The sequence below is a fragment of the Nyctereutes procyonoides genome, unplaced genomic scaffold (assembly GCF_905146905.1).
Source record: "Nyctereutes procyonoides isolate TBG_1078 unplaced genomic scaffold, NYPRO_anot_genome, whole genome shotgun sequence".
NCBI classification, from domain to species: domain Eukaryota; kingdom Metazoa; phylum Chordata; class Mammalia; order Carnivora; family Canidae; genus Nyctereutes; species Nyctereutes procyonoides.
In genome coordinates, this window is record NW_026575031.1 from 7149340 (window position 1) to 7167202 (window position 17863).

The 17863-nt window shown below is 50.0% G+C and overlaps 1 protein-coding gene across 1 annotated transcript; it reads left to right on the plus strand.

Annotated features, from left to right (window-relative positions):
- The first annotated feature begins 6084 nt into the window (after nt 1–6084).
- On the plus strand, nt 6085–16593 carry IVD (isovaleryl-CoA dehydrogenase). Its single transcript, XM_055316750.1, has 12 exons — nt 6085–6277; nt 7101–7190; nt 7439–7490; nt 9559–9728; nt 10296–10389; nt 10607–10743; nt 11850–11946; nt 13747–13840; nt 14315–14396; nt 14832–14936; nt 15014–15086; nt 15733–16593. The coding sequence occupies exons 1-12, from the start codon at nt 6134–6136 to the stop codon at nt 15864–15866; spliced, it is 1272 nt and encodes a 423-aa protein (XP_055172725.1). The 5' UTR covers nt 6085–6133; the 3' UTR covers nt 15867–16593.
- Nucleotides 16594–17863: the final 1270 nt, after the last annotated feature.

Sequence of the window (17863 nt, forward strand, 5' to 3'; positions counted from 1 at the left end):
TCAAATAGGACACCACCACCTTCAAGGCAATAAGGAATCGCTGACAAATTTTCAGCAGGCAGTCACCAAAATGTTTTAGAAAAATGAATGTAGCCTTGGTGTTAAAGATGGATGACAGGATCGAGAGAGTGGCGTCAAGGACATCAGGAAAATAAAAATTAAATGTTAGGGCCATGACAGCAATGGAGTAAGGGAAGATTTGAAACACAAGAAAACTATAGGAATTATAGTTGACCCTTGAACAAAGCAGAGGTAAAGGACACTGACCCCTCTCCCAGTGATACAGTTGAAAATCTGCAGGTAACTTCTTTTTTAATTCTGTTAGAATTTTTATTAAGTGAGCTTTAGTTATTTTTAAGTAATCTCTACATCCAGTATGGGGCTCGAATTCATGACCCTGAGGTCAAGAGTTGCATGTTCTACTGACTGAGCCAGCCAGGAGCCCTAAATATCTGCATATAACTTGACTCCCCCCAAACCTTGATCTTACCAATAACATAGTCAGCCAACACCTATCTTGTATGTTATAGGTATTACACACTGTATTCTCGAAGTAAGCTAGAGAAAAAGTTATTAAGAAAATCATAGGGCGGCCCAGGTGGCTCAGCGGTTTAGCGCCACCTTCAGCCCAGAGCATGATCCTGGAGACCCTGGATGGAGTCCCACGTCAGGCTCCCTGCGTGGAGCCTGTTTCTCCCTCTGCCTTTGTGCCTGTGTTTCTGCCTCTCTGTGTCTCTCATGAGTAAATAAAATCTTTAAAAAAAAAAAAAAAAAGAAAAAGAAAAAATCATAAGGAGGGACACCTGGGTGGCTCAGCAGTTGAGTGTTTAGCTCAGGGTGTGCTCCCGAGGTCCTGGGATCAAGTCCTGCATCAGGCTCCCCACAGGAAGCCTCCTTCTCCCCCTGCCTGTGTCTCTCATGAATAAGTAAAATCTTTAATAAGAAAAAAAAAAAATCATAAGGAAAAAATACATTTACAGTACCGCACTGCATTGAAAAAAGTCTGCATATAAGTGGCCTCATGCAGTTCAAACCCATATTTTTCAAGGGCCAACTGTAATTGATGGCACAAATTATAGGGGGGAAGAAACCTACATATTTGGGGGTTTTGAGCAAGGGTAGCAGAATAATTGGTTATAAGATTAGGATGTTAAGACCGGCTTACAGCCCATTCCTAGCCAGATGGGTGTGGGTTGGAATCCCAGCCCACCCACTAAAATCTGGTCTTTGGCAAATTACTTCCCCTTTCTCATTTTGTCGTGCCCAAGATTGCGAATCCAAGAAACCACCAAGGAGCCGACACACCGATGCAAGCGCACGAGGGTTTATTTGCAAGCTCGAGCTTGGGTCCAAGTACACCCGACACAGTGGAGCAGGGACTTGGACCCCGAAGTGGGTTACAGCTGGGTTTTTTATGGGCTGGTCTAGGGGATTTTCCGAAGAGGTGGAGGAATTTCTCAACTTCTGTTTACATTCTGATATGGGGCTTTTTTTTTTTTTAATTTTTATTTATTTATGACAGTCACACAGAGAGAGAGAGGCAGAGACACAGGCAGAGGGAGAAGCAGGCTCCATGTACTGGGAGCCCGATGTGGGATTTGATCCCGGGTCTCCAGGATCGCGCCCTGGGCCAAAGGCAGGCGCTAAACAGCTGCGCCACCCAGGGATCCCCTGATATGGGGCTTTCAAGGGCATTGAGCTCTGTTCTCATTCTAATAGGGGACTTTCTACCACGGGTGTGGGCTCTGTTGTCTTTCTGATAAGGGATTCCCAGCAGAGGTACATTCTGCAGTTTTTACTGTAAAGTTCAGCTCTTATTCACAGGGGCCTAAGATGGCTGTACTTGTGCTAATGCTAAACTTGAGGTGGAATGGCTTGATTTTTCTCGGCCTCCACAATTTCTTACCAATAAAATGTAATAATACCTGTCTTGCTGGATTGTTAAAAGCGCTGGTTTTACCAGGTCTTTGCAAGCCTCAGATAATCAACTTCCTTCTCAAATGGGAACTCACCTTACTCTTGGCATCAAATTACAACCGTTAAAAAAAAAAACAAACAAAAAACTAGGGGATCCCTGGGTGGCTCAGCAGTTTAGTGCCTGCCTTCGGTCCAGGGTGTGATCCTGGAGTTCCAGGATCGGGTCCTACGTCGGGCTCCCTGCATGGAGCCTGCTTCTCCCTCTGCCTGTGTCTCTGCCTCTCTCTCAGTCTGTGTCTCTCATGAATAAATAAATAAAATATTTAAAAAAAACTAAAGCACCCACATTCATCCCCTCCAGCTATCATCTATCATCTATATTCTGTCTATGGTCAGATTTTTTAAAATTTTATTTATTTTGAGAGAGAAAATGAGCAGGCTGGGGGAGGAGCAAGGAAGAGAGAGAGAGAGAATCTCCAGCAGATTCCCGGGCTATAAGCATGGAGCCCCGTGTGGGTCTCAATTTTACAGCCCTGAGCTGAAATCAAGTGTTGGACACTAAACCAACTAAGCCACTGAGGTGTGCCCCCCCCCCTTTTAAAAGATTTTATTTTTAAGTAATCTCTACACCCAACATGGGGCTTGAACTCACAACCCAGAGATCAAGAGTTACATGCTCCACCGACTGAGCCAGCCAGACACCTCCACAGTCAAATTTCCGATTTCTCATTGTCCTCTTTCAAACTGGCTTAAGGACAAAAACAATTATATGAATTAGCTAAAGTACCTGAATACCTGAGGTCGGTTGTCTCCTTCACAGAAACAGAGAGTAGAATAGAGGTAACCAGGGGCTGCGTTGGGGAGCAAAGGAGGAGTTATGGTTTGATGGGTACACTGTTTGGCACAACGAAAAAGTCCTGAAGATTGATAGTGGTGATGAAGGCACAGCATTGTGCATATACTTAATGCCACTGAATTGTACACTTAAATATGGTTAAGATGGCAAATTTTGTTGTGTATTTTTTTTTTAAAGATTTTATTTATTGATGAGAGACACAGAGAAAGAGAGGCAGGCTCCATGCAGAGAGCCTGATGAGAGACTTGATCCCAGGACTCCAGGATCACGCCCTGGGACCAAGGCAGACGCTCAACTGCTGAGCCACCCATGAGTCCCTTTTTTTTTTTTTTTTTTAAGATTTTATTTGACACTAAGAGATAAAGCACAAGGTACACCACAGAGGGAGAGGGAGAAGCAGGCTGTGCTGAGCAGGGAGCTTGATTCCAGGACCCTGGATCATGACCTAAGCAGAAAGCAGATGCTTAACCAATTGAGCTACTGCCTTTGCCTCAGGTTGTGATCTCGGGGTCCCACAGGCTTCTCTCTGCCTGTGTTTCTGCATCTCTCACAAACAAAATTTATAAAGTGTACTGAGACTTCACAAAGTATACTTACCTTAAATATACACGTCAATAAATTACTGCTCCCCTCCAGAAAGGAGCACTATTCTGACAAAATCACCCTCTATGGGTATTACCTTTTCTTGAATTTTATATAAACGGAATTGTCCATCTCACCAATGTAAAATGTATTGGCATAAATTGCTCAAAATGTCCTTTTTAAAAATCTATAAGATCTAAAGGCGATCTTCTTTTACATTCTTCATATCGGTAATTTGCAATTTTTTTTATCAGTCTTGTTAGTGGTTTATCATTTTTATGTTGATTTTCTCTGTTGTACATCTTTTTCATAATTTCTATTCATATTAATTTCCCTCGATAGTTGGGGTTTTAATTTACTGGGGTTTAAATCTAAATTTATTTAATTTATAGTTGGGGTTCTTTTTCTACCTTCTTAAAATAGGAATTTCAATAGGAATTGAAAATTCATTTCAATTTTTCTCTTGTCCAGTTTATACCTTAAAACTATTAAATTTCCCTCTATTAAAGGGTTTAGCAAATCCATTTGGGACCTGTTTGTTTTTAACATCTCTAAGGGTCAGATAGCCATATCCCACTGGCTTTGCTTTGTCACATTTTTTTTTTAAAGAATTTATCTATTTATTCATGAGAGACAGAGAGACGCAGAGACACAGAAGCAGGCTCCACGCAGGGAGCCCGATGCAGGACTCGATCCCGGGTCTCCAGGATCATGCCCCAGGCTGACGGCAGCGCTAAACCACTGAACCACCCAGGCTGCCCAACTTTGTCACATTTTCATTATTTATCCTTCCAAAGTATTTTCTAAATTCCATTGTGATTTCTTCTTTTACTTATGGATGATCTGGTTTATCTCATTACTCTGCTAAAAAAAGTTTTCACTAAGGTCACCAATGACTTGCCTGTGGGCAAATCTGCTGGACTATTTCAGTTTCAAAGGAGCTGAGGACACCATTAACTACCTCCTAGAAGTTTGGGATCTTGGCTCTGTTAGTGGCCTAAAGTCTAGGGGAGACATTCTACCCCTTTGGCTGAGGTGTGACTCTTGAAAACAGGGTAAAGTGGGGGCCAGGACCCTGCTTGGGGTCTATAAGGAAAACTTTTACTTGGGGTTTAAAGGGGAAAACTTTTCTCCACCTAGGGGAGACCCATCATATGTGAAACAGTGGGGTGACAAAGCATCTCAGTCTGGACAAGCTCACAGAGTCTAGCTTTCGTCTTAGCTGTGTTTAGACCTTGGACTAATGGGGTGCTGTAAGAAGAAACAAATGATTGTCATCAGGTATGCAATTTCCTTTATTCTTCATTAAAAAAATTCAACAGAATATATCTGAAGATCTAACTGGCTTTATTAATTAGTTCATGAATCAGGCAGCATGTCACCTAGCAAGAAGGGAGCTACAAGTATGAAATGGGAGGATTTTGTAGGAAAGAAGGTGAAGCAAGGAAGTCACTAGCAAAAGATTGTTCCAGGCAAAGTCATCTTTCCTTAGGGGGAAGGGCGTGAGGGGGGCGCAGTGGGTAGGAATGAGAGGATCCGAGTGACAGATTACCTCACTGCAGCTGACCAGAAAATTCCAAATTGATTGGTTTAAAACTTTACTCCTGGAGAAATGGAAACTACAATTAAGTCTTGATTTGTTGTCCTGGGAGGAACTGACCCCACCTTGGCCTATGGCTTCCTTTTTAGCCCTCCTAACAGCCTTGCAGTGGGTGGTATTGGTGATCTTGTTCCCACTTTCTTTTCAGGCAGGGCTTCATCCCAGGACTCAGGGCACTCAATTTACCTTGAAATGACCTATTCAGGGCACTGGCCCAACACAAGAGGAGGAAAATAGCCAAGGGGGATAGAAGCTTAATTCCATCAGCTCTCCCCTTCCCTGGTTAAATAACAAAAGTTCAACTAAGTCAATTTTAAAGATCTAATTGGCTTTATTAAGCAGTGTGACTCCGGCAGTGTATTTGGCGAATAGAAAGGAGCACCCCCAGGGTGCAGAAAAGGTTTTTAAAGGTAGCAAAGGTGATTGCCTAGGTGGGTCACCTGCCTTTGGCTCAGGTCATGACCCTGGGGGTCCTGGAATCGGGCCTTGCATCCAGCTCCCCGCAGGGAGCCTGCTTCTCCCTCTGCCTGTGTCTCTGCCTCTCTCTCTCTGTGTGTGTGACTATCATAAAAAAATAAAAAAAAAAAGAAACTTCCTCTTGTGGGTTTCTTATATAAAAAAAAAATAATAGGGCAAATTTTACTGGCTTCTAACAGAGTGCATATCAGAGCCAGGGCTACTTACCCAAACTTAGCTATCCCACACTTGCTGTAAAGATTTGTTTCCGAGCCCTGGGCATCTGGAGAGTTTTCCCAAGCTGCTTTGACACTTCCCTGCCCGCAGAGATCGGCTTCTGCAGGTAGGGACTGCTACGTCAACGCAGAGGAGCTACTGTTGCCCCTCGACTCCGAAGATGCCGTCCCCGCTCTTCTACTTCGAAAAAGGTCTCAACATCAGGAAGATCCCAGCAGGGCTGCTCCACCGCGCTCGCCCCCACCCTGCCCCGCGGGGGCGCCGGGGCTCGGCCGGTCACCGCTGATTGGCTCGCGTGGCGGCCAAGGCCGCGCGGCCTTCGGCGGGCGGCGGAGGGTGATAGGCTGCCGGGGCCCACCCCCTCGCCGCCTGGTGGGCCAGCGCCGGCCGGGATTGGTGGAGCCCGCGGGGCGGGTCGTCGCCGCGGGTGGCAGTCGCCTGCGCCGCCGCCGCCGCCGGCCCTCTGGCTCCCGTGCGAGGCCGAGATGGCGACTTCGGCTCGGCTCCTGGGACGGCGCGCGGCGCGCTGGAGGCTGCGGGCGCCGCTCGGCAGCCTGATGTCCCGGCGGGCCCACTCCCTCCTGCCCGTGGACGATGCGATCAACGGGCTAAGCGCGGAGCAGAAGCAGGTAGGGAGCCGATGCCCTTCCGGGCCCCGAGGCCTGCTGGCCCGGCCGCGGAGCCCTGCGCGGCGGCGGGTCGCCCCGGACGCTGCTCTGCCCGCGCGCGCTCAGCCCCCGCCTGGGGAGCGCGGGCCTCAGTCTCAGCCCCGTGCGAACCGCAAAGCCGAGCTGCCGACTCAGATACGGAGTCAGGCACCCCAAGGCTCCCGGGAGGCCGATGGTGCTTCGGTGGAGGATCGGCAGGGCCACCGGCACGCGCTGGAGAGACCTCGAGTCTGAGGTCCGCTTACACCTGAACACTGTCTTAAGACTCTGGTTCTCAAGCCTGGGTAGTCATCATCACCCGGGAATCTTTTTCGAATACACACTTCGGGGGCCAGAACTCTCACCTCGGAGGGAAAGGTCAAATCAAAGTCTCAGGGGCAGAAAGCCTGGCATGTGCCAAAAATTGAAGAGGCTATGGCTGGAGCACAGTGAGTTGAAGAAAGGTAGTGGAGAAGGCCGGGAGAGTTGGTAAGGGTCAGCTCACACAGGGCCTTATAGGCCTGAGTAAGGAGCTTATCTTATAAGCACAGAGAAAAGCCCTGGAATGATTTTATGTACGGGAGTGACATTTTGGAAAAACTCAAGCTGTCTAGACTGAGGACCTTAAAAGAAAGATCGTTTCTAAGGAAGTATCAACTGGTACAGCCTATGAGTTTCAATCTGGTGCTGTTTGGTGGGGTTACTTAAGGCCTTTTTCCTGAATGTGCCCTCAGGAGTGGGAATGCTGTTCTTAGTGGCAGCAAGGTACTGTTTCCTTGGCATTGGTCCACCTCTCTCCCTCTAGCTTCGTCAGACCATGGCTAAGTTTCTTCAGGAGCACCTAGCCCCCCAGGCCCAGGAGATTGATCACTTCAATGAATTCAAGAACCTTCGAGTGAGTCATGATGCCCATGCGGGGGGGGGGGGGGTGGCTGCCGAGTGACCAGGGGGCAGTTTGGGGGCCTGGCTAGGCTGGGCTGGGAGCTATACCGCTGCCTGGAAGAGCTCAGTCTTCTGGTAAATGAAGCCACCCTAACAGCGCAGCCCCTTTCCGAGAAGCATTTGGCTCTCGTTCCAGATGTGCCAAATACCTGTGACTGGCTGCCTTCTCACTGAGCTCACTATACTCCTTTCTGTTGGCAGGAGTTTTGGAAGCAGCTGGGAAACCTGGGTGTCTTAGGTATCACTGCCCCTGGTGAGTACAGTTTCCTTCCCTAATGAGAACTGTTTCCAAAAGAAACAGGAAAGGAGGGGAGTGTGCTCAAACTCAGGACTACCTCTTGGACCCGAGAAAGCACCCATTGACTGTCAGCCCAGAGAAGAGTACACTGTTCTTTGAACAGTAACATCCAGAAGGCAAAGGGTTGTGGGCAGTGTGGTTCACTTGGTGAGAATCACTTAGACTCTTGAATTCTGCATGTTTAATAAGCAACCCTGGGTGATTTGGGGAGGTTAGAAACTCCATTATCATGCAGCTGCCTTGCACTTAAGTCTTACCTACCATCTCCCCTCAGTTTAGCCCTACTAGTAGCGTCTAGGCAGGACCACTCAGGACAGGTATGTCCTCTGCCCATAGCTAGCCCTGGAGCTCATTTGAGAGCAGATGGTGATATGGGGGGAGAGTGATGCCTGTGTGAGTCTCCAGGTGAGGTGGCCAGATGATGCGTTTAATAGGCTCTCCCAGGGCCTGCCCATTGTCTTCTATGGGTCTCAATACTTGTTTCCAGGGGGAGAAGACATGGAGCTGGTAGGCTTTGGTTTGGATGTTGGCCGCTGGAGGAGAGGCTCAGCCTGGCTTGCAGAGCCCAGTAATGAAATAAGTCTATGGGGGGCGCCTGGGTGGCTCAGTTAAGCATCTGCCTTGGGCTCAGGTCATGATCCCAGGGTCAAGCCCCACACCAGGGTCCCTGCTCAGCTGAGAGCCTGCTTCTCCCTCTCCCCCTCCCTGCCACTTGTGCTTGCGCTCTCTCGCTCTTTGTGTGTCCAGCCTGCCAAGGCCTGGACAGCCCACGCTACTTCAGCTCATATTCATGTATGGGAATAGAGGTGGGACAAAGTGTTCTTCTGTCTCCCCTCACCACTTGGAGACAGTTCCTCAGATCTGAACTGATTCAAGAGTCATGGTAAAATGAAATGACTTAAAAAGTTAGACCATCTTGATGGAAAATGATAGGGGGAAACACCACTGGGAACCCCCAAACCAGACTTCCTTCCACTGTGTTTGGGGGTTTATGAGCCCCCAAAGAAAGCCAGTTCTGGTGAGTTTCAGTCTCCCCTTGGTTTTCCTGGTGGCTGTTTCCAGTGTCACCCACCTGTGGGCTTACCTTCCTGGAGTTTGCAGGGGTTGGGCTGACCTTTCCTTAGAGCCTAAGATGAGCCTGACTTTTCAGTCAGGGTAAACATGTGGAGAGTCTTGTTTGATTTCAAAAAAATTTTTTTTTTTTTTTTTAGTCTCCATACCTATCATGGGGCTTGAACTCATAACCTCAAGATTGAGTTGCCAATGGAGTCAGCCAGACATTCCGTGTACAAGGAGTCTTAACCAGAATTTACCCAAAAAGCAAGGCTGGGGGTAGGAGGTGGGAGTCTCAGGTGATCCAGGACATTGATTTTGGGTCTGTTGACAAGGAAAAGCCACATTAATTGGTGAGGAGCTCAGATAGTGATATCTGTGGCACTCCTGTCCCCTCTTACTGGCCTTGCCTTTAAAAAAAAAAAAAAAAAAAAAACTTTTTAAAGACATTATCAACATACAACATCGCATAAGCTTAAAGAGTTCAACATGTTGATTTGTTAGCCCTGCTTTGTTAGGTCCAAACACCTATGCTATGAAAATCTCCCCTTCCTCGGTCACCTGGCATCCCCTGCTTGGTGTCTCTGTCCTTAGGGCTCTGACCCTCCCTCTTTGTGCTTCTTGATTAACCCCAGGTCCTCTTTCATTTATTCATCTGCCTGTGCACTTCTGTGGCTCTCTGAACAGTGGGTTCTCAGGCTCTCTTGTCTTCAGTGAGAGGTCTGTCCCGGATAACGCGGGCATTGCAATGACTTCTGCACCATACTTCAGCTGACCAGAGGCAACACACAAAGCCAGTTCTGTGAGCTTGTGAAAACAGAGCAACGGCATCAGCCTATTGACCATGCTAGGGGGTAACTTGGAATAGGTGCTACAAGGGGGTTTTTTTGCTGCCAGTAAACATTGCTGTGAATGTCCCAATTTAATTTGGGCTGCCTTTTCCACTCTGCTGCACCACTTCCACTCCCAGCTCAGTACGGCGGCTCCGGCCTGGGCTACTTGGAACAAGTGCTGGTGATGGAGGAGATCTCCCGAGTTTCTGGAGCAGTGGGGCTCAGCTATGGCGCTCACTCCAACCTCTGCCTTAACCAAATTGTGCGCAATGGAAATGAGGCCCAGAAGGAAAAGTACCTCCCCAAGGTGAGGAAATATCAAGGGAGAAACACGCCAGTGTCAGGGCAACCAGCAATCCTGAGGCAATCTCCAAGGTTGGAAAGAACTGGTTAGACTTACTTTCTATGGCATGCTGCCCTCAACCAGATAAGGCTAGGAAGGGTCAGAGATTTGCTTTAAAATAATTCAGTCAGGGCAGCCCTGGTGGCTCAGCAGTTTAGCGCCGCCTTGAGCCCAGGGCCTGATCCTGGAGACCTGGGATCGAGTCCCACGTTGGGCTCCCCGCATGGAGCCTGCTTCTCCTTCTGCCTGTGTCTCTGCCTCTCTCTCTCTCTCTCTCTCTCATGAATAAATAAATAAAATCTTAAAAAAAAAAAGAAATGAAAGATGAGGACTTGCTTCCCTTGCAAAGGAAATGGGAAAGGAGAGATACTTTCAGCCTCACAGATAGTGGGCTTCTGTTCCAGGACTTGACCAATACCTGGTCTGAGACAAGTTTGAAGGGATGTCATGTGAACAGGTGAGAAGCAAGGTCAGTGAGCTCCCGTAGGGCACTTCTGAAGTCATAACCAGCCCTTGTGGTTTCCCTTGCAGCTGATCAGCGGTGAGTACATCGGAGCCCTGGCCATGAGTGAGCCCAATGCTGGCTCTGATGTTGTTTCTATGAAACTGAAAGCAGAGAAGAAAGGTAAGGTTCCTCTCGACTTGGGAGCTTCTGGATTGGGAGCTGAAATGGACAGAAGGACAGATCTCAGGATGAGGGAGCAATCAGTGGGGATTGCCTCTGCTGAGTTTCCAGAGCTATTGCCCAACTAGGCAGCCTCCTGCTCAGCAGCAGATCCGTGAATTGACCGGTTGAGAGAGGCCAACCTGGCTTGACCAAGTAGCCAACTTCTTGTCCTTAGGTGATTACTACATCCTAAATGGAAACAAGTTTTGGATTACTAATGGCCCTGATGCTGACATCCTTATCATCTATGCTAAGACAGATCTGGCTATTGTGCCAGCCTCTCGTGGCATCACAGCCTTTATTGTGGAGAAGGTGAGTGGAGGGCAGTGCCCGGGGGGAGGCTTCTGTCTCCTGACGCCAGTACCAGAGACGGCTCTCCTCAGCTGGTTGCAGACACAATCAAGTGTGTGTTCTGACAAGGTTCCCAGAGGTAGGGGTGAGGTAGAGGAGCTGACTGAAAGGAGGGTGGCCTAATTGGAGCCCAAGAAGGATGAGTCGGGTCTGAGGATGGCGGAGCCACACAGAGGTCCAGGAAGATGAGGGCAAGAAGGAGGCAACCAGATTTGACAACTGAGATGTCATTAGTCGCCTTGGGGAGAGCGGCTGTGGAAACCGCCTGTGAGTAGGAATGCCGAGGGCCGGGGGTGGTGGATGAGGACCTCAGCAAAGCAGGGGGAGATAGAGCAGGAGTTGGAATGAAGAGGTGGACAATTGATTTTTTGTTTTGAAGAATAGGAGAAAATGGAGCAAATTATTTGGTAGAGAGAAAGCGGAATAGGAGAGTAAGCAAAACCCCACAGGGAGCCATGGACAGATAGGGCTTGGTGAGGGTGATGGAGGAGGAGGTATGAGGGCTCGGAATCATGGGGTTGGGGCAGTTGGGAGAGAATTTTTCTTTTCTTTTCTTTTTTTTTTTTTTAGATTTTGTTTATTCATGAGAGACACAGAGAGAGGCAGAGACATAGTCAGAGGGAGAAACAGACTCCATGCAGGGAGCCTGATATGAGACTCGATCCCTGGACTCCAGGATCATGACCTGCGCCTAAGGCAGACACTCAACTGCTTTGCCACTCAGGCATCCCAGTTGGGAGAGAATTCTAAGAACAAATGTCATATAGGTTTATAATACCCTCTGTGGAGAGAGGGGCCTAACCAAGACTGGAGGAATTTCACTGAGAAAGAACTGCTCCTGTGAGAAATGGGGAGATCACACCTAGTGGCAGAGGAGAGTGGAGGGTTAGGGCTGGAGTTTCCAGGAGTGGGTGGTCATACAGAGTGGGGGCCATGGGAGTAGTACACAGTGTATTGTGCAAATTCAGGGACTGGATGGGAAGGTGGGTGTTTCCCAGGGGTCTGTGTTTTACCAGCCCCCTTTGGAGACTGGTCTGTAATCAGGGTCCCCTTTTTTCCCTGTAAAGAATATGCCTGGCTTTAGCACCTCCAAGAAGCTGGACAAACTGGGGATGAGGGGCTCTAACACCTGTGAGCTAATCTTTGAAGACTGCAAGGTTCCTGGTGAGTCTCTGAGAACGAGCAAGCCCCTGTCTGACCCCTTCATAAGCTGACAAGGCCTATCTCTGGGCAAGAGAAGCTCACCATTGTTAGCTTACAATGACATGCGTCTAGACGGTGGGCCTCCCTCCACCTCCATTGCCTACTGGCCCCTGCATGTGGGCCTCGGGCTGTGGGCAGCTGTCCTTCTGGCCAGAGCTGTGTGCCTGACTGCGGCTGTCATGAAGGGTGCTATTTCCTATGTGACTGATACACCGTGCCTGGGGTAGTATGCCAGTATCTGGAGTAGATGGGTAAGATGTGCCCTCGCCCTCTAATGTCCTCCAGACTTCCTTGTTTGTGCGTTTCCCTGGATAGCCCACGTGAGATATTCATTAATGATGCAAAACAACCACTCAGATAAACTAATGGAAGCCAGATTCACTGAAGACAAGGCAATTCAATTTGAGTATTTTTGCAATTAGACCAAGGGCATAGATTTGATGACCAGCTAGGTTCGCTCTGTGCCTCAGCCATAGACCTTCCCTCTCTCCCATGACCCAGGACCCTAGAACAGTATGCTTTGGTTACAAGGAACATCTGCGGGGGTGGGATCAGTGCGGATCCTTGTTAGCAGGAAACAACCGCCCTTGTTAGGCAGGTCAGTGGTCCATGCTGTCCTGAATTTCCTGCTCACACCTCCCAAGGCCATCCAGTGCCCTCACTTCCGGGTGGGGAGGTGCTCAGCAGATTCTGTAAGTAGCACTGAATGACTCATCTCTTAGACAAAGACTGTTCCACTGACCACTCTTGTCAGGGGTGGGGGCCAGTGAGATTGGAGCAGAGAGCAGATCCAGCCTGGGGAATAGTACTTCTCTATCTCTTTTAAGGGCTTGGGTAAAAAGAACTAGGGAGGGGTTGTATGGCTTCTAGACCAAATTAGCTTTTTTTTTTTTTTTTTTTTTAAGATTTTATTTATTTATTCATGAGAGAGAGAGAGAGGCAGAGACACAGGCAGAGGGAGAAGCAGGCTCCATGTGGGGAGCCTGACATGAGACTCGATCCTGGGTCTCCAGGATCAGGCCCTGGGCTAAAGGCAGCACCACACCGCTGAGCCACCCGGGCTGCCCCCAAATTAGCTTTTCTTTCCCATCCAAAGCAGTCGAGGAAGAGAAAGGGAACATTATTTATTTGAGAGAAAGAGCTCGAGCATGAGCGGGGAGGGGCAGACTCAGACTCTCCCCCTGAACAGGGAGCCTGACCCAACACTGCTCCGGATACCAGGACCCCGAGATCATGACCTGAGCCAAAGACAGACATTTAACCGCCTGAGCCCCCCAGGGGCCCCCTAGCAAGCTCTAGTTGTGACTGTAAGTAGTAAATTCCATCCTTTTCACTCACTCAGAACCCTGGTTGGAGTCAGAGGTCAGGTGACATTTTAGTGCCTGTGTGAAAGCCACGGTACCAAACCTGGCAGCTCTTTTTTTTGGGGGGTGGGGGGCAGCTTTTATAAAAGTGAGGAGGCAGGCACCTGGGTGGCTCAGTCAGTTAATCCTTCACCTTCAGCTCAGGTCATGATTCTGGGATCCTGGGATCGAGCCCTGCATCGGGCTCTCTGCTCTGTGGGGAGCCTGCTTCTCCCTCTCCCTCTGCCTACTGTTCTCCCTGGTTGTGCTCTTGCACGTGCTCTCTCTCTCTCTCTCTCTCTGTCAAGTAAATAAAATCTTTTAAAAAAAATATATATATATATATACATATACATTTTTTTAAAGTAAGGAGGCTGTGACCAGCCCTCTTCCCCCTGACTGGTGCTTTTCCTGGCAGCTGCCAACATCCTGGGCCATCTAAGTAAGGGCGTCTACGTACTGATGAGTGGGCTGGACCTGGAACGGCTCGTGCTGGCTGCTGGGCCCCTTGGGTGAGTGTGAGGCTTGGGGGGAGCTCGGTGTTTGGTGTCCTTGGCAGGTGGTGCCATCTACAGGCTTGGGGGCCAATGGGAACTACTTCTGGGAGCTGTACCTTCTTTCTTGGAGACAAAATGAACAAACCTCCTCTCAAATGTACGTCCTTCACAATGAAGGGAAATATTATTAGCCAAAAGGCCTGAGGAGCAATAGTGCTTGATTATTCAGGATGAAGCAGGGCACCCAAGCTCTAAGACCTGTCTGCACAGGAGTCCTGCCACTCCATCTGATCTCAGGGAAAGGGGCACAAGTCCTGGGCAGTCAGTGCAGCGACCGAGCAGAGGTGACAAGAGTCCTCATGCTCCCTTTCTGTTCCCCGGAACCCTGTTCCTTGCCATGCCAAGCTGTATGCCCCCAAGCCTTCCCACACTGGGATTTTGCCACCCCAGCTGGCAATGCGGGTACAGTGCCTTTCTCTTCCCTGGCAGGCTCATGCAGGCCGTCCTCGACCACACCATTCCCTACCTACACACAAGGGAAGCCTTTGGCCAGAAGATCGGCCACTTCCAGGTGAGTCAATCCTTGGCTGAAATGGACTTTTCATCAGGTTCAAATGTTCTTTAACAAACATGCCAGGTATTTACCATCTTTTGCCACCAAAATGAGTCTGAATGCCTGGGCACGTGGGCTTCCTCGGCATGCTACCTGGCTTTGGGATTTAGCGGGAAGGCGATCACATGGTGGCTCGCTCCCGACACGTGGTGAAGGAACTAGACATTACAAGGCTGAATGGCAAGGCGCACAGGTTGTGGGCAGGCATCGGGGAAGGGAGCAGTGTTCCTAGTCACGAGGGCACCCTGGGCAAGTCCAGTCCCCTCTCCATGCCCCGCATCACCGGGCCTGGCTAGCAGGTTGCTAGCGCTAACCAGCTTTTGGTGACCAGGGGGAGTGTCTGAGAGGAATGTGGCTCCAGCATGTTGACTTGTGACCTCCCCTTGCACCCAGCTGATGCAGGGGAAGATGGCCGACATGTACACCCGCCTCATGGCGTGCCGGCAGTATGTCTACAATGTCGCCAAGGCCTGTGATCAAGGCCACTGCACTGCCAAGGTAAAGGCCAGTCGTTGGGACTCCCTGCCCGTGCGGTGCCGGCAGGGCCCTGGCTGACCCAGAGCCCCCTCCCACAGGACTGCGCAGGGGTGATTCTTTACTCAGCTGAGTGCGCCACACGGGTTGCCCTGGATGGCATTCAGTGCTTCGGTGAGTGGCCCCACTCCTGCTCCCAGCACGGGTGGTTTCCTCTTCCCTCCTCTCTCTGCCTCTGCTCACTGCAGCAGGGCTGGCACCTTCAGGCTCCTTCTCCCCAGTTACTAGCAGGACATGTTAAAGCAAATGAGAAAAGCGCTGGAAGCCACGAGCTGCTCCTGCCTTCAGTGGTGCCTCCCTCTCACACTGCCTGCCTGGTCCTGTGAACACTGGGAGACGGGGAAGGAGGGATGGTGGGACAGCCTCGTGTCAGCACTGCACAGAGGTCAAGAGCACAGACTTGAGCCAGGAGGCCTAGGTTTGAACCCCAGCCCAACCACCAACTGGCTTTGTAAATTATGCTGATTACCTAAACCTTCCTGGGCCTCATCCAGTGAGCTCAATGCAGTATCTTCTTGTCCTCCTTCCCGGGTCTGCCAGTGGCTGTCCCCATCTCTGCCTGGTGTCCTCAGCTCTCTGAGTGGCCCTCCAGCTCCTTGTTTCTGCTCTCACAGCCTCCCCTCTCGCCACTGTTTGCTGCATCTCTTTCATCAGTCTCTCCCCCTCTGGCCTGTTCCTGTATACTTGGCTTTCTGTTGGCTTTCCTCACTGCCCATCACCTCCTGTTGCCCTTTCTTCTCTGCCCAAACCCTGGCTGCAGGTGCCAATGGCTACATCAACGACTTTCCCATGGGCCGCTTTCTGCGAGATGCCAAGCTGTATGAGATTGGGGCTGGGACCAGTGAGGTGAGGCGACTGGTCATCGGCAGGGCCTTCAACGCAGACTTCCACTAACCCCAGGACCCTTCACCCCCTTTCTCAGCACCTAGAGGCCTTTCTTTGGGAGTAGAGATACAGCAGCCCTTCTGCTGCCCAGCTGCACTTGTGTCAGCCCTTGGCCTCTGCATGAGTTTGAGGTCTCTACTACGGCTGGCAAGTGCTGTGGGCCTCAGAGCCTGCCCCCCCAGATGCTGCAAGTTGAAGGCGGGCCTGGGGGAAAGGGAGCAACACTTCCAGTCACACCTTCTGGTCCAAAGATACTGTAGGGGGATCCCTGGGTGGCGCAGCGGTTTGGCGCCTGCCTTTGGCCCAGGGCGCGATCCTGGAGACCCGGGATCGAATCCCACGTCAGGCTCCCGGTGAATGGAGCCTGCTTCTCCCTCTGCCTGTGTCTCTGCCTTTCTCTCTCTCTCTGTATGACTATCGTAAATAAATTTAAAAAAAATTAAAAAAAAAAAACAAAAAAAAAAACAAAGATACTGTAGGACATTAATGGGAGTTGTGGTGGGTGGAGGGCCTACCTGAAAAGTGTTCCATGGGTTCAGATGAACTCAGCAAGGGATGCCTGGGTGGCTCAACAGTTGAGCGAGTATCTGCTTTCAGCTCAGGGCATGATCCCGGACTCCCAGGATCGAGTCCCACATCAGGCACCCTGTGAGGAGCCTGCTTCTTCCTCTGCCAGTGTTTCTGCCTCTCTCTCTGTATCTCTCATGAATAAATAAATACAATCTAAAAAAACAAATGGACTCAGCAAGAACCATACTGGCTTTTCTGGGGCTTGCTGGGAAGGCTTTGTGACTCTAACTCCTGAGCACTCCACTTCCCTGGGTGAGCACTAGTGGCTGGCAGGCAGCCACCTTTTGGGGGGGGGGGGGGCTATGTCTCTGGCTGGGAGCCCAGTACATCAGAAGCACTGTCCCTCTACATGTATTTGAACCTGGTAGCCTCTTTTTTCTACGGGGAAGAAAAAAAAAAAAAAACCCAAACCTAGCCTTTGTTTCTGCTGATTTCTAGAGGCATGAGCTCCCAATAGCTTAAGAGCATGCACCCACTCAGCAGCCTTTCTCCCATCCCCCCAGGGCTTCATTTGTGAGAACTGAAACTACCATGTGGGGGTGGAGCTGCAGGGATAGGCACCTCAGAACACCTATGCCACCCAGAGGCAGAGGTCTGTGCTTGTGAGGGATCGGCTCGGGGCCAGGCCAGCCTCCTTGGCAGCAGCTCTGAGCCCTTCAGCACTGCCCTGCCACCACCACCATCTAGTCCTGGCTAGATGACAGCCTACAGCTGACTGGGCAGCTGGCCTGGTTGGCAGCTCCACTCCAGCCAAGGCTGCCCATGTACTGGATGCCCTATGGCTAGTTTTGTTATGACAGCTCGGTGGCTGCTGCCGTTTTGTATTAAACATTAGGAAGCAAATCTATCTGCTTCCAAACTGGTGTTTTGGGAAGAGAAGCAATCTACCTGCTACTGCCTCCTATCTGGCACTAGCCATGTGTCTTTGGAGAATGGCTTGTCCAGGTCCTACTCCTGCCCTCCTACCAGCTCATTGGTGATGCCAGACAAAGAGACAGCATCTGTCTTTAGGAGAGAAGAGGTTTCAAACTCTCCCAGATCTCCCAGTGTTTTTTTTTTCCCCCCAGTGTTTTTTTTAAAGGAAAGAAGGAGCCCAGAGAGTTAAGAGTCTTAGAGCTAGAAGGAAGTTTACACATTTCTGGACACCGTCTTCATGGTTTTTAAAAGACCAATACAGGGGCGCCTGGGTGGTTCAGTCGGTTAAGCATCCAACTCTTGGTTTCAGCTCAGGGTCATGCGATTGGGCTCCACGCTCAGTGGAGCTCTGCTCTAGATTCTTTCCTTCCTTTTCCCTCCCCCTCTGCTCCTCCACCTGCTTACACACCCTCTCACATAAATAAACAAACTCTTACAAGACCAAGACAATTTGATTTTCCCAAGGTCGGAACTGGAGCTAGGATCCAGATCAGCAGAAATGAGAATGCCAGCCTGGAGCC

Bases quoted from the DNA above. Each gene is read 5' to 3' on its own strand.
- IVD (XM_055316750.1), top strand. From the start codon at position 6,134: ATGGCGACTTCGGCTCGGCTCCTGGGACGGCGCGCGGCGCGCTGGAGG. The intron at 6,278-7,100 runs GTAGGGAGCCGA...CTCTCCCTCTAG, and splicing joins TAAGCGCGGAGCAGAAGCAG to CTTCGTCAGACCATGGCTAA. The intron at 10,744-11,849 runs GTGAGTGGAGGG...TTCCCTGTAAAG, and splicing joins CAGCCTTTATTGTGGAGAAG to AATATGCCTGGCTTTAGCAC.